Source organism: Athene noctua, chromosome 12, assembly GCF_965140245.1.
Source record: "Athene noctua chromosome 12, bAthNoc1.hap1.1, whole genome shotgun sequence".
In the NCBI taxonomy this organism is placed as follows: domain Eukaryota; kingdom Metazoa; phylum Chordata; class Aves; order Strigiformes; family Strigidae; genus Athene; species Athene noctua.
The window spans coordinates 7,983,737-8,000,768 of NC_134048.1; the positions used below are offsets into that span (position 1 = coordinate 7,983,737).

Consider the following 17,032-nt stretch of genomic DNA (forward strand, 5'->3'; position numbering starts at 1 on the left):
AATAAAAAAGGTGCAACTAGCTATGCAAGAAGATGAAGATGGTGTCTGTAAAAACAAAGGACAAGGTTTAACACTAGAGTTTAAGTGACTGACTGAAATGTTGATGACTTCAATAATCTGAGTAAGCACACCATCCTGATGATAACATTTCAGCTGTACCAAAAAACTTACTTTCCACGATTTCTCTTATTATTTGGATAATATAAAAATTACTTTGCATAACAACAACCCAGGAATACAGTTCCAATTTTGAAATTAATTCTTAAAATCACTTTCATTTGAAAACTGTCGGATTTCAATGGAACATATTTTCAACACTGAGTTATTAGAACAAAAATCTAATTGGAATGTTGTTACTCTTCACTATTACTCCCTGTTGTTGTGGGACCTGTAGTCCCAAACTAAATGGCTGTCAGTCCCAGACACCAAACAAATATCAGCTGCACAACACTGAAAATGCATTTTGGAATTGGAACTTGCAGAACCATACAGAGTATTTTTTTTTGTCAAATTGCACTGAAAAGAGGAAAAAGATTCAAGCACAACTTTAAATCTAATTTCACAGCTGCAGGACACTAAATAAAAAAACCTCTAAAGCAAATTTTCAAAGAGATGTCATTAGCCTGGCCTCTTGAAATGATTCACATAAACAATGAAAAGAAAAATTGAAATGTAATGCACAAAGATATGAATTTGTCTCATGAAGAAGCTTGTCTATAGATTTATTCATTATTTTGCTTCATGGCGCACAAAACCATTTTCTATGTATTCAAAATCATGGTAAATTTAGTATTGTCTGGGAGTTAACATCATTTCTGTTATTCTTTCTCCTCTCGCACATCAGAGAAACTTTCAGCTGTCTCAGATCCTTTGATTATGAAATGTCTGACACTAGGTGTGTGTGTAGAATATCCTCTGAACTGGATAAAATACTATACTTTTCTCTACAGTGCAGTTGAACTACTATTATTGCGCTATCAAGTAGTCTACCTGACTATTAGACCTTTGATGCTCTTGAAAGCTGTAGTCTAGACCAGGTAACTTTTTTAAGGACAGCTTATCATACCTGAAGGTTTTCTAAGCACAATAGGGGCATAACAAGATATAAGCACAAATGTTCTTGGTTTTGGACAAGCAGAAAAAGCCTTCTAAAGCAAATATGCAAATACATATATATCTATATCTATCTCAATATATATATCAACATGCATAGCACCTAGCAACTCTTAGAAAGTTATGGAAGAAAAATAATTTTTTCATCTTAACTGAGGTTAATAGAAGCAATTATATTCATACTTAATGACACAGTATTGGCTATCGTCCTACACCCTTTGGGACTTAAGCCAACAAACTGAATTTTATACTAATGTAAAAGGAAAAAATTAAGCTTCATATCATTTATCAGGCAAGACTGGAAAAGACCTCCAACTATTTTCCATCAAGCTTAAAAACTCACTTGGACTTTTTGCAGTTTCTCTTTCTCTAAACTAACAGCAATTAACAGATTTATACAATATAGTGTCATTTAATACTTCATTTAATACTACAGAATACCACAGAGACTATCTCAGAATTTTTTATGCCACTGTGACAAGATACTCAGCAAAGTTTATTAAGTGCTTCAAAGTTCAACAAATCTTCTAACAAAGCTTGGAGAATTTATACTCAGTTTGATTTTTCAACTAAATGCAACCCTATTCTTCTAACAAAACTGCAGGCTTCTCAGATCATAGGCTAGATGTTCTTCTGCTCTTGGTTCCACTGTGTTGAGGAAATGACCCATGATTAGGTGAGTAGTAAGCTGTAAAAACAGCACAGGGATAATTAACCGACTCAGTTAATGTCTGGGGTGGCTGCAAGCAATAACCTCATTGGCAGGTGTCAGTTTCTTGTGCTGTCTATTCCACTTGGGTGTAAAGAAGCTTCTCCAGAGAAGCAAATAAGAAGTATACAAATGACGGAGATATGGAAGAGGAATATTATTAACTGGGGGATGCTTCAACTCAGACTGAACTTATCTGAGTTGTTTTCTAGAAGTAAACTCAAGATCTATGAGAATGCTAAAATCTTAAAAGATAAATCAGCAAATTAAAATCAGCCCCCCATTACAGACTTTTTGACAGAGTAGCATTGAGAAAAAAATGCACAACATAACATAAAGGTTATGAAGACTGCAAGAAAGTATTATGACTTGAAATAAGGGAAGGCATGAACAGAGAGGAAGAATGCTCAGCTTGTGGGGATACCTACCCAAAATAACTGTACTGAAAGAGACTACTTCTTTGTCCTTGCCATCATTGTAAAATGCCAGGTGCCACAGACCCACATCCAAGTACTGAACAAACACAGCCTCATTCTGAACAAGGGTCTGAATACTTCGACGTTCCCGTGGGGACTCCACCACACTCCATTTCTCTTTTCCATCCAAGCGTTCCATGAAATCATACTGCAGGGTAAAAAAAGAAGAAAAAAAAGAAAAAAAAAAAAGAACAGAAACAAACAAAACCCCAAACAAACAGACCTGAATATAAAATGATATTTCAGCTCAAAATCTGACAGCATATTTTCTCTTCTATCTTGTGATAAAATGGTATTTCTGGAAGACATGTAAATGTGAAAGTAATATTTACTAGTCGACTATGGAACACACAGAGATTCTGTGACTCTTATCCTTCCTTAAACAGTGACATAGAATTATGCATCTTTGGCTCTGCATACATGATTAAAAAAAATGTACAAATGGTATTTCTTGACAGCCTGGGTTTTCAGAAAGAAGTTGAAATCAATTATTTGACCCATCAAATTTTAGGTTCCTAACCTGCTTCCAAAGCCAGAAAACTTCAGCCTATGAGAGACACACCATTTTCTAAGCAATCATCCACAATAAATTCTTGCTGCAAGAGGAACAGAAGTCTCAGATGTAGCTCCAGACATATACTTGAATGGAAGCCCCCATAATGTGAAAACAAACAGGAACAGCACAAACGGGAAGTGTATTTGTCTAATGTTGGGTAACTCAGCACCCAATAAAAATACACTGTACAAGTTTTACATCACAGACTAAGAGTTGCTTACCTGAGTTTACGTGGAACAATCAGGGGCAAGTAGGATACAAAAACCAGAGGGAGCATGGAAAGGAATAACACAAATCAAGTGGCTGAAGGAATTGAACATATATTAAGGAAAACCGAATTTCTGGTTGGATGGTTTCCAAGTAAGGTAAAACATTACATTAATCTTTTGAAAAGGGATCAAACAGAGCAAGTGATTATTTAGAGTATAAGAGGGATGGCACCATTAATGGCATGAAACTAAAAAAAGAAAGAAATTTAAGATGAATGTCAGATAAGCTTCCCATCTATTAAGCTCAGTAATAGCCTCCCAATGGAGATGCCACTGCATCACACAATTAAACAGGACTGGAAGAAATATTGGTTAATCTACAACAGGGAATAACTCTGCATAACAAAGCAGCTGGACTAGCTGTCCTAATAGGCTTTTTTTCTGTCTTTAATGTCTGTGATTCTGGAGCTCTCAAGCTGATGCTATGCTCAACTTACTAGCTCTCATAGTTCTATCTAAGGGAAGCCCTTAAGAAACAACAAAAACAATATATCTAATCTTTTGATAGTTGTATAACAAGTCCCCTATGAAAACATATCTTGTTTTAGACACATTTATCTATGTAGGAGTAGATAGAGATAGATAGACATGTCTAAAGAAAGATGTATGTGTTCAATAAAATACAGTAATAGTATGTGCTTGCTTGCCAGTAGTTTCACTGCATTTCCCTCTGTTATCTCTAGCACATACAGTCTGTGCTTGCGACAGCTATGAGAAAACATACACCTTCACTTGCTTTCAGTTTAAATAGAAAACTGTAATCTTGCATCCTAAACAGAATAAACATCCACAGAGGGCTGCCTTGCACGCTGTATTCCACTCATTAGCAGTGAGTTTAACAAATAACACACAATATGCAACAAAATAGTGAAGATTCTCCCTTCTAGTAGAAGAGACAGTCAGATGAACTGATTTGACACTTTACTGCCATACTACACATCTATTTAAAACAGGGATATAAAAGCTAACCTTTATTTGAAGTTCTGTAACAGTTATATATGAGCAATATAGAGTCCTTGATACACTTACCCTTACAACAAAGGGAGAAGTATGGATGTACTATTACTTCATGTTAAACATGTGCATCAATATGCAGTCACAAAGGAAATCCATGACAGGATAGGAATTTGAGCCCAGATCTAATAATGTTGAAAGCTACTGTCACAGTAAGTGCAATATCCACTCTTTCTTATGCCTTTAATTGTGGGAAAGAGTAGAAGTAGAATAAAAAGTTTCATCAAACTGTTAAGATCAAATTGCCATCCACTTGATCCTTTTTTCACACAGGATTTTTGCAGGAGAAGGTAAATCAGGTAAATTAATACATTTAAGCCGACACACACTAGAGATTTAGAGAATTCTGACATGTCAGTAACTTTCAGAGTACCAGAGGTGCCACACACACATCTATCTCTTAAATCAATGACATTTGGAAATATTGCTAAAACCTATCGTCTAACAGTCAGAGGTTAAGGACAGACTCATCACCTCCCTGGGAAATGTTATTACTCGGGCAACATCTTGGGAAAAAGAAATCTTGCTCCTCAGAACAATCTTTCGCAAAGGGTCATCTAAGGAAGTAGCAATAAAAGCTGACATTTCTCACTGGCAACATGCTGTTCGTCTCTGCTTGTGCTGGCAGGTTCCTCTGCCACCCCTCTGTTTGATGCTGATTCTACCTCATATAGTAGAGAAGGCTCAGCAGTTGGCAAGATCGAAGGGGAAGAGTATTCAGGCTGAAACTGTTTGAAGTAGTTTTAGCTGCAGAATCTCTTTTCACAATGATGGGGTGTGACCTAGTGAGAGCAGGTCCCTTGGCACAACTCCCCATAAGGCTACAATTTTAACATCAGTGACGTTAAAACTGGTATTGCCCCTCTTTAATCAGACTATGAAGAACTATTTAATGCTCAGGCAAAAGCAAAATTACTAAACCTGAATAACTTTATGAATTCTGACATGTCGGTGACTTTCAGAGTACTGGAAGTGCCACACAGACATCTACTTACCTCTTAAATCAATGACATTTGGAAATATTGCTAAAACCTATTGTCTCAGTGCAAACTGATACAAAATACGACAAGACATTTTAATCCCTCTTTGGATTACTTAGGACTGAGGAAAAAAGAAGGAATATAATGTATCTCCTGGTGGTTCTTAATGTGTACTAGGTATATGTATCCCAAAAATCTAAAATCCCTGATGAAGGGTCACTGAGACAGTACTGTAAATTCATAACGGGATAAGATTTCTTCACCCAGTTGGCTGAATCGTAATTTTGTTTCCTGTGGTCCTGTTGATTTTCTGATTTACCGCACTTGCATGATTAATTACTTTTATATAATTTTGTGCTGAAGATATCACTCTTCCTTTAAAGTTACTTATTGACAAGTATGCATAGATTACAAGACCGATCTAGGAAAAGAATTAAAGTACTTTCGTGATTATTAAGAAGCAACTGTGGAATTTTTAATCTAACACACACAACTGTTAAGGAAGAAACAACTAAATCACATGAATTAGGGAATGAATCTGTCAAACCAAACTAAATCTCTGAAGCAATCTGGAAGTTTCATTGACTTTTTTTTTTTTTTTATAGGATCCTTTATATTTCATGGCTTCATTCCAAAAGTCACACAAAAATAGCAAAAACTGGTCAGAAACAATATGCACCAGAATTCCCAAATGACTACATCTTCAGAGTTCAATTTTGCAGGGGAGAGTACTTACTATGATTAAAGTTCCATATAAGCAAGTGACTTGCCAGCCTACTTCTCTAAACAAATTCCAAATTCACATTCTCAGTGAGTTTTTTATTTTTACCACATAGCATACCGAAACCCTACTGCATACTTCTATTTACAAACCTAAATCTCCTACTAAGTTCTTTCTGGACCATTTGTTTTAATATTTCTCCATTCAGTGCTTTCAATTCTCAGGTGTGTTTTATTCATAGGCTAATAAGGACTTTCTTTTTCCAGTAACCATGGGGAGTCAGCAAAACAGTTTCGGAACTTTACGTGTAGGGTAGTGACTACACTGCGCAATGCCATCCGTATAGCACAGATCAGCTGAGGCCAATTGCATGCAGGGAGTGAACCAGTTGTGAAAGCACAGCAAATCAAAGAGAGCTTGCAGGGGTCAAGGCTGAAAACGCAGAGAGCCAGCATAATCTTCATTTTTTTTTCTTAGATCTGAAACTATTTGCATCAACACTATCACAAAATCCCGAACAATGTCTGAAATTAGGAATTTTAAAAAAAGATTGCTTAGAGCTCTTGTCTTAATAATGGATGCCTAATCAAATGGAGGTGTGAGAAAAAAAAAAAAAGAAAAAACATGTTTGGTGTTGTGGCTAGCATTTGTCTTTATGCCAAAGCTCTGTAAGACCTAAGCAGCGAAGAAAACATATGTCAGGGAAACTTGTTTGCAAAGTGCTTTAAAATTAGTTTTCCATAAAATCCAATTGGTAATTATTCATTAAAATACACCCATGAAACCTCTGATACCCACAGTGACAGCCAACCGATTTCTTTCAACATTGGAATGTGACATACTATAACCAGTACAATGTAGCACAACATTCAGTAATAACAGCACAGTTGCCATCATATAACATTAAGGCGGTCATAGCACCTAAATGTGTTTGAGCACTGGCTGGAAAACAAGGTAACACTGAAGGTCCCCAGCTATTCAAGTTGTTTCAAGTAAAGTCATTTCCTGTAGTAAATGAAAACAGCTTTCATTTTGACATGAAAAATTTTTAAGTATAAAACACTCTGCTGGAAATTAAAACAATACAACTCCACACATTGCCTTCTCCAGACATTACAGTGATGTTTTTATAAGGTTACCTTATTTCATGCGTCATTTGGAATGTTCCACCAATGTGTAGTAACATCATAATTGCTGTAAGCTCTGCAGTCACTTCATGCATTATTTGACATTTTCAGTTCATTTTCTATACATTATCAATTTATTAATATGACTATCTTTTACTAATTTGCTATTGATCATTCAAGCCTGCAATGCGCATTTTGTTAATTCTACGTATTACTACACAGGGTGGAAGAATTTTGCTTAAAAGTCATTCATTCCTGTTTGTAGTCTGCTTGCCACTCAAAACTGCATTTTTGCCTCTCCCCTAGAGCTCCATTCCCTATGCACATGGCACACAGTGCTGCTTCTAGACAAGTTTACAGCTACATCAGTTTGACTGACTAAACCAGGCATTTGGAATATTTGCTAAACAGTAATACTGAGAAGGTTAAATCTCAGCAGGGCTCTCAGACAGGAACTGCATCTTGTTGTCTCAGGTTAATCATGTACCTAATTTGCTGATTATTGACTTGTTCCCACAAAGGATTTTACTTGGCTTGACATACCAGCACTGATCAGTGATGAACTGTCAAGTGTAGTTGTTCACTGCTTTACAGCTCATGTCCCTAACCTGCAGAAACAATGATTTTAAATTTCAATTTTTGAAATATCGTCTGGTGTCAACTTCAGACTATTTTCATTAATACAAAACCATTCTGCTCCTTTCTGTCAGAACAAGGCTTGTTTTCACTTACTCAGGCCTGTAACAGTGTGCCTTTCTTTTCTAAAATTATTTCTCATGGTAGCAGCTTGGCTGATTTTTGATTGCTGGGCAAAACTGCCAAGCAATCTTCTGCGTACCACCCTGTTGACAAGACCAGGACCCTGCATGAATATGGGAAAGTAATTTGTCAGATTATACTGGTGGATTTCATTAACTCCAGTTATGGAAGAGGGTTGGAACTACTTCATCTAAAGATTGGAAGACAAGTTGTCTGAGGAGGAATCCAGCTCAGTAGGAAATACCATTGATATTTCTCATTATTTAATTTAACAGAAAGGTCATGAAATTTATAACCTAACCATGTAAGGTGGAGTGAGAGAAAAAAAAAAGAGAACCTTTGCCTGATCACAGTCTTCTCACATGAGATCACAATGAAACCTAGAACAAATACATTTGATCACAGTGCAACAGAAATTAAATTTCAGATTGAAATAAAAGAAATAATTTTGTACTACCATCCAACTGGAATTCTTGTAAAAGATACAGGTATACCTCCATCATGTCTTAGTCAGACAATTACAATTAACTTGTATTTGTAACAAACCTTGATGATTGCTTATGAGCTTTTGTTGCCCTAAGTAATTTTCATTTAATGATTTATTCTTTTGTTTGTTTTCAACTAAATTGCGTTTTTTTTTTTCACGGTGGAATGATAGGGGAAGTGAGCACCAAAATTCTGAATTAAATGAGACATGCTTAATGAATTATGCCACGACCTCACTGCAACGGCTAAAGATCAACAGACGTAATTTCACCCTCAAGACAACATATTGAAGCATTACAGCCAATATCAAAACATTCTTAAGAAAGGCTCCCACCCTCAGACATATTATCAGTGGGTATCTTCTGTGTGGCATGTATGTCTAGAAATGGCATAAAATTAGTCCACAGCACTCCACAATTTCCCCAATTTTTCTAGGCTTTGTACAGAACTCCAGGATGCTGTATGCTAACCTCTATCCATATGGAAAAATGACCATTTACCCTCTCCTCCTTGGGTTGTAGACTGCTGATCCTTATTTCTTACCAGTCAGATATAACTATTCTATAACTCACAGAACATTTTAAAACAGCATACCACAGGAAGTTGATGGAGTTTGGATAGTCAAAGCTCCTTGTTCACAAATTCTTAGAAGTAGAGATCATAAACCCATGTAAACCCCTTCCCTCCTTTCCTCCCAACTCTAAAGATTTTGGTCCTCAACTCAGACTCAATTCAGGCAAGAATAAACTCCAAAGAACAAGAGGCAATGCAGAACAGTTCCATAAATTTGTCTCACATGGGGAAGCAGATCCAAAATTCAGTTAATGTAAATGCAGTTTTCCCCTGAAAATTCATTGGTTCACTGTTTGTACCATGAGTTTGTGCATACACATGGATACAGTTCGCTTAGGGTTGATATCTTCTTGCAGGCAATATGAACATACTTTCCCTATATGGCAATATGTAGCAATGCAATTATGTTAAAGCCTCTGGGATTTTAGCTTAGACCATGTATTTTAACCATTTATGTAATTGCAGTTTGCTTCGCCAAATGAAAAAAAATATCAGTAGTTCTTTGTATGTCAGGGCAATGCATTTAGAACTATTAAATGAGGATTTCCAAAAGGGATCATGGAGTTCTACATTTGTTTTTTGGAAATGATATACTAAATAAAGCATTTTAAGTTTAGGTGATAATTTCTGAATGAAGAACCAGTTTTTAGCAGTAAGGATATGCATGATGGAAGGGGTCCTTTCCAAAAGCTGGTTGCTATTTCTGCTTCCCTTGCACTCTAAAGAATGGAGGCTCTTTCCTTTTAGTATGTGTAACTGCAAATATATTATTTCTCATTGCAGTTCTAATCTAAGTAAATGGGAATCCCTCCATTCACATTAATGAGTTTTCAATATAATAAAAACATTTCTCTCTGTAACGGAAAATATAGCTATATCTTCTCACGCAAAAAACCTAAAACACCCACTGCACAGCCCAGAAGAAAAAGATACTTAAATCTGGTCTCACTAACTGTAAAACTATCTTTACTTACAGCTCTTAGCTCTGTACTACAGGGTTACTGTAAAAATGTGGTGTCACTTTTTCATCTTTGAGGCTGGTTAGAAATCAAGAATTGGGTTTCCCAACTGCAAGACTTGCCCCATGTCCGAGTCAGATATTACACCTAAACACCGTCCTTGAAGAAAAAGTAGTAAAATTAAAGCTCTCAAACACTTGGCCACTGTATTATGTTCTCTAATATGGCTGGGTATCAGTGGTGCCGAGGTCTGTTGCATATCCCAACAATGCCATTCCAACAGCCTGTGGAGATTAAAACGTCTATAAAGATAGAAAATCGTATGTGAACATATCTAGCTGTGCATGCATTCCAACCGTATACAGTGCTTTCATACTGTGAGTTTAACCAACACACTCATCATTTTTGAGTGGTATGTAACTGGGATAGGTTTATCCCAATCAGTACCAAGATCTTGACAGAGATTTAAAAGCTTGAGAACAAACTACTAGTTATCTTAAAAACCTGAATGGCAAGAACATCATTGATTACTTCTTTTATCGATGTACTGTTGAGGTATGTAATAACTTAGAAATCTTAATATCAGGGTGTTCAGTTAAATATCACAAATTAAGTTAGTCCCAGGAATCCCTAAACTTGAGCTCCATAAACTCCCACATAAATCTAACACAGATGCTCTAAACTTTTGCATTTTGACATTTAAAGCCAACAAATACATTGATAAAGTACCTGGGCATGTGATGGTGGGAGTCCTCTTCTTATATAAACACCAAAAAGAGCATCCTTCCCTAAGGATATGTTGAACTTCAGGAACTGTGGCTGGCTGATATGGATCTGAGACCGCCAAAAAACTCCAGGGGGCACTTCCTGGGTGACCCTGCGGCCAACTTCAGTTTCTCCACTGTCTATGCTGCTATTCCTAGCAACCCATGGTCCTATAAAATAAAAGCAAATATAAATCAAATGAGACAACTGCTTTTAATACAGGTATTTTTATTTATTCAAGGTGAACATCTGTGGCAGTGCTACCTTTTAAATCAAACTCTAACTTTCTTATTCTGATGCAATCTGCCTGCTGTTTCAATCAGTATGTATGAGTTTGGCCCCTGTATTTGAAGTAAGAAGACTGTGAACCTTTTTCTGTGGTGTATCTGCAATCTTCTAAACTATCCAACCCTTTAATTCTGCAACTGCTCTTTACTGATCAAATATAGTAACAGTAGAAAGTCAATTAAGCACATACAAATCTCCCTGTGCTCTTTTCAGTTGCATCTTGTATGCAATCAGGGTATAAAAAAGTTATCAGAAAGGTGAACCAAAGAGGTAACTTTAATCTAAGTGAACTGATTGAAAATTTTTATTACCATTGTTTTATATAGTAAAGTAGTCCAATAAACTCCAGGTCATAGACAAGAGAGTTGACAGAAGAAATGAAATGCACAGAAAAGGATTTAGAGGACAGCTTCTGTACTCTAACATGCATCTTCTCCTTGAAAGAAAGTTAGTACAACTCAATGTGCTGCCTTTTAAGTTCTCTCTGCCTGAAGCAGGGACTATCTACAAGTCTTTCTCCCCTGTGCTGTGGTTAGTTAAAATCCATCATTCGATGGTTCTTCAGCATGCATTATTGAAGACAAGATACAAGACCTTTCTGGTTGAGTGCTCTGGCTTCCAGCCCATGAAACAGTCGACCTTTAAAACATGGTGCAAATCCCTTCTGTTCTCAGCTGAACAGGATGTTTCTGAGGCTACACATATTTTAAACATGGAGTGCGATACGTGAAGAGATAGCAGTGCTTTCGAGCTACAGTATGTGGCAATGTTTGATTTTGTGTTCCATATTCCCAAACAACATGATGATAAATCCATTTTAAAATTATTGCAATAGACACTATAAAGACCATAAAACCACAGAAAATATCTTTTAACAATCACAGAAATTTAAAGGTACCATTAATATCACTATTAATACACACTGGATGGTAGTGATACCTCTGACACAAGCAGACAGTATTTGTTAAAAGCTCAGTGTTTACTTCATGTTTTTTTCATGGTGTAATGCTATTTCAATAAATGGCAAGTTACTTTTGAAATATATTCCAGCATGGTAAGAATGTAACAGGATGGCACAGAATGACATATAATTCCAGCAGGTAAGTACATAACAGCTTTTCTGTCTTGACTATCTTTAATTGAGAGAGCTGCAATTGGTTTCAATTATAGATGCCAAATTATCTATGTTAGCAGCACTTACACTTGTACATAATGAAACAGATATTATGTTGGCAGTGTTTTGAAATGGTAAAATAATGCTCTGAATACCAACTGCTATACAGTTTTTGGCAACTTATTTGTTTTTTCATTTCCTATGTTAATGGGTCTACAATAACATCACAGCACTAAGAAAAAAAAAGGCAGAAGAAGTTGCAAAGATGGGCTGCAAAGGAAGGAAAAATTGCTGGGAATGTCAAGCAATGTGCCTTGAGAGCCATCCAAGAACACAAATATCAACCAGACTCAAACATATAATGTTTCGTAAGAACCACATGATTTCATTTCTAATATATTACTGCAACAGAGGATACCTCAAAGTTACTACCTCAATGAAGTCGGGCACTATCTCACTAGAATTTAAATTAGTCCTTACCTACACAGATAAGAAAACCAGCTACAGAGCACATAGAATTACCTGTTGAATGCAATACTGGAATCACTGGCAGAGCTGGGAAGCCAGCGTAAGACTGGGGGTTCCTTCATCTCCTTTGAGTACAACATCACACTTCACAATTCCAAGTTATGGTGATAAATGCTGCTTCTAAAGAAATACGTCCTAGCACACTTGTGCTACGAAGTATGTCTTTAGAAGCAAACTGCGCATACTTAAATGAACATTAACCGTATCCAATCTGAGAACAGACTCCTTGACACAATATAAAGAACCTTGTTCTTCAGTATATCCATATTCAAAGTGAAACAGTCAAAGAAAATGCTATTTCCAGGAAGTATTACAGTCGGGATTATTATGATGATGATAAAAGCTGTATAAGTAAAAATATTGGGAAGATTAATAGACCAGTGCCTCTTCCAGTATTCTCTGTCCACAGACTCTTACACTCAATGCTTGCCTGCATTACATATTTTTTTCAGTTTGGTTAATTTCATGCTTACAACCAAGCTGCTCCAGTCCACGGAAGCTAGTGCAAATCTTTTGACATAAAGAATCTTGAAGTTGGTAAGTGTAATCTATTGCTGAAATCCACGTGTAAAATAGGTGAGAATCTGGAGTTCAGGTCTGTTTGAAATCAGTAGCCTCGGTCCATGTTTTCATTTAGTTTCTTTTTAAGCAATACTTTATACTTTTTAATATAGTATATATATAATACTTTATACTTTTTAACACAGTTCTAGAATTCAGTGGAGCAGTGGTCATGTATATTCAGAGATATGGCTTGTATCAGCAGCACAAACCTAATATTCCAATTAGTTAAAAAATAAACAGCTTATAGTCACTTACTTCATGTCATAATCATATATATAACATATGTATATAAATATATATATTGGGCCTATTAAGTCCTGAAATGGCTACTAATAGACATAAATAGCCTATGCTACAAGTTAAGTTTTAGAAAAATTAATCCTTGTCAGAACCCTAAGAGGTGACAGGGTGTTAGAATGTCCTCATGCATACATTTGTTTTACAAATTACTGAGTCACGTGTTTTTCATCTACATCAAATAGATATTACAATGAATATCGGTTCAACTACTGTACCTCACTTTTATCCAGTGCAGCAAGCTTAGTGAGCATGCAAATGGTAAATCCACCATAGTCTCTGTTGGAGATTGTGGTTTCACTGGCTATTAAAGCAGCTTCAAAACACCACCACCACCAATGACTTTTGCTAATTACTTTGCTTCCAAGTCTGCTGAGTTCACTAGATATATAACTTTGCAAATAACTTATATTCTTATGGAAACTCAAGTTTCAGTATTTCTGGTTGAATTTAGCCTTAGCCTCCTCTGGTTTTCCAGAACTGTGTTTTGTATTTCTATCTGGGAAAGGGTATTTTTCAGAAGTCAGGAATCCTTAAATACATCAGTTAAGCTAAAAAGAGAATATTCCAGTCATCAGGAGAAACAGTTACATTCACACTACTTCAGCATGTACCTCAGAGGTAAACAAATACATTGGATGTCAAGCTTTCCCAGCAAAGCATTATTAGAAAAAGACCATTCCTTTATATTTGTTATGAAAATTTTAAAGTTATTAAAAATGGGTAAAAACTGTACATAAGACACTTGAATTTGTGATTATCAGTCAACCTAGAGACATGATTCAGGTTCCCGATACTGAAATGATTCAGTTCAGTTTGGCATTAGCTTTGGGAGCATCTCCCCAGAGATGCTCTTTTTTTTGCTTGACAACATAAATGGCCTGGTTTCTAGTTGTCCAAACCACTCCTAGAACATTTCAGCATCTCAGGAAAATCTACCTAGGAAAAGAGCTGTGACAGCTACAGGGGTTCAACACAGCAGAGGATTTTAAGAACAGGTTAGATGAGCCAAATACCACGTGATCAAGATACGCTTAACCTACAACAAAGAATGGAAAGGATGGATGACCACTTATTTTCAAGTCTGTATTTCTGTAGTGTGGCATGCCTCTGCTCTACATGCAGCTTGTGCCACATCTGTGAGAAACAGCTGCTGCCTCACCTCCAGCATGCTGAAAGGGATCCTTATTTTTGCTTTTAAGACTTTAATACATGACATCCTGCTTTTATGGCTCTACATTGCAGTGCTGAAATAACACAATTGAGAAATGCTTGAAGTTGTACTAAAATATAAGCTTTATACTTGGAAGTTTAACTAACAACTTATAAAGTTTTAAGTCCAGCAAGCTATCAGAGCTCTAAAGACTATGCATTATTGAATCACACTTATAAATCCCTGCTGACTTACTCTTGTTAGTCTGACACAAAACTAGTGAGAGCATCTTGGTCCTACTCCTTGTGTCAACAGCCAGTGCACCTGAGTGGGTCATGATGTTCTCAGATGGCTACTTGTAAAAGAGAAATATTAGCAATGACCTGTCAAAAATTCTCACCTTGAAGCTGAGCAATGCAGAGCAGTCACATAAAAATACTACAGGGGTCTCAACACTGGCCTCTTCATGTTCCTTTCTCCCCAAGTTAGAAATACAAAAATGAAGTGCAAAGTAGATAGGACACCTGAACCTCATTTCTTAGTTAAAAAAAAAAACCAACAAAACCTTAAGCCTATTAAAAACCTGAAAAGCAGAAGATCATCCTAGCTTTATATTTGTAATGCCTTTTTCTGCACTAACAGCTTCACTTATAAGCTCTGTCTCTGGAGACTCAAACTTTTTTTTATACCTCCCTTCAGTCTTCACCTCCTAATGTAGAGAATGTATCTTGCCACCTGAGTCACTCCCCTCCAGCTATTTTTAGAAGTTTTTCCATTTTGATGGACCACTGCAGATCGCGTTCAAACATGCACTGCATTTAAGTGAAGTTACAGATCTGACAAACTGACAAATCTGGGAAGAAAGACTAGCCTAAACAACTCATACTATTGTGAACAAATAAATCCGAACATCATTATCTCTGCTGTGGGTGACTGTTTTAGAGTTTTGTCTGTTTATCTCATAACCCCATGGATACATGATTTTTTTTTTTCCTGTGATTTCCTCTCTAGAAACATCTATAAAAGAGAGTTTTAAAAGCATACTTCTTCATCTTACCCAGGGGAGCCATTTCAATCGCTCAGTCAAACATATATTTATCAACTAAATAACACTTATTCATTTAAACTGCTGTGTTATTTACCCAGTTGAATTACTATTTTGGCATATACATTTGAAAAGACTGCTTTAGAACTCAAGTATATTTGCCTTTGAAGCTATCAAATAGGCAATACATGACAACAGCAATGCAAACTCCCCCTGCTAACTTGTCAGCAGGCCTCATCTTTGAGCTGGAGGTCAGTTTGAAGGTGGCAGCTGATAGGACATGCCCAGTCAGCCTCTAATTTAATGGATGTCAAGCAGTGTCAGCTATGGAGGCAGAACTGTATCTACACCGAAACCAGATATACTTGAGTATTTATTATAGGCTCCTCTCCCATACTAGTTAAAATTAAAAAATAAAAATGAAATCTGGCTACCAGCAGTGTCACGCTACAGACATCACATTTAAATAGCAATTAACTCCAGTGCTTTGACTGTGTGCCTTTGCGACGGTGATGACTGTAAATTGCGTCTTGATAACACTCTTGAAAAATATCTAGCAGAATAACCATTCCAAAGGATCCATAATGAACTACCAAGATAATTTGGACAATTTCAAATTAAATACAAGGAATAAATATCACCAATGTTGGTTAAAGAGAATTCTCTTTCACTTCTCTTCCAGTACCTCTGCATTTCTTATAAATCACTGCTGCAGACATAGCTTTCCTTATCTTTTTATCTAACTTATTTTTCTGTTCTTGTCTGTTATATAGCTAAGGATTTTCACAGATGACTCAGAATTCCAAAGAAATTTATGGTACAGCTGTGTAAAGGAAATCATTCAATATAAAAATACACTCCACTGACTTTTTGGCAGAAAAGAATGCGTGGGAATTACTATGGTTTTCAATGATAGCTTGATTTTTTGCTCAGGTAAATTTGCTACTTATATGATCAGACATTTCTTATTGTTTCAGAAAGGCAAACAAAGAAAGTAGAAAATGTCTTTTCTATACAAATTTCTTCACTGGAAAAATCTGTGCTATGCACTATTACCACATTGATCACTTCATATATGAATTTAGGCTTCAAAATATCTACCACTAATACGTAAGTGCCCTAGGACCCAAGTGAAAACCCATTCTTTTTGAAATGTGTACAATAGATTGACTACTGATACAAAACAAATTCCCACAGCTACAATAAAGCAAAAAGCCAGGAAATGAGAGTTTGTCTGGAGAAGCTGCTATGACACATCTTGAACTTCAGTTATGCTGAAAATGCTGAGGTACTAATGAGCTCTACTTTGTGAAGTGAGGAGGAAGGAAGCTTCTGAATTTGTATGAGCTTTCAGGAGTCCAGTAAAACAGCTTCTGAAACAAAATCGAAATCTCGGGCTTTCTGGTCAGTATCCCATATTTCTGTTGTTGCGAAAGGAAAGAAATTCTGCAAAGAGGGTTTCTGCTTCTGACCACTGCTCTGTCTGAGCTGCAGCCAAACAATCTGGCTCTGCAGGTGAAATTAAGAAACATGCCT

The 17,032-nt window shown here is 36.4% G+C and overlaps 1 protein-coding gene across 15 annotated transcripts in view; it reads right to left on the minus strand.

Moving 5' to 3' along the window:
* Positions 1 to 17,032, minus strand: part of TENM2 (teneurin transmembrane protein 2) — an 808,680-nt gene that overhangs the window by 110,020 nt on the left and 681,628 nt on the right. For all 15 annotated transcript variants that reach the window (XM_074916403.1, XM_074916402.1, XM_074916400.1 and 12 more), the window contains 2 exons: positions 10,472 to 10,677; positions 2,251 to 2,446 (listed from right to left, as the gene is read on the minus strand). In XM_074916403.1, coding sequence (XP_074772504.1) covers positions 2,251 to 2,446; positions 10,472 to 10,677 — 402 coding nt within the window. The remainder of the gene's footprint in view (positions 1 to 2,250; positions 2,447 to 10,471; positions 10,678 to 17,032) is intronic.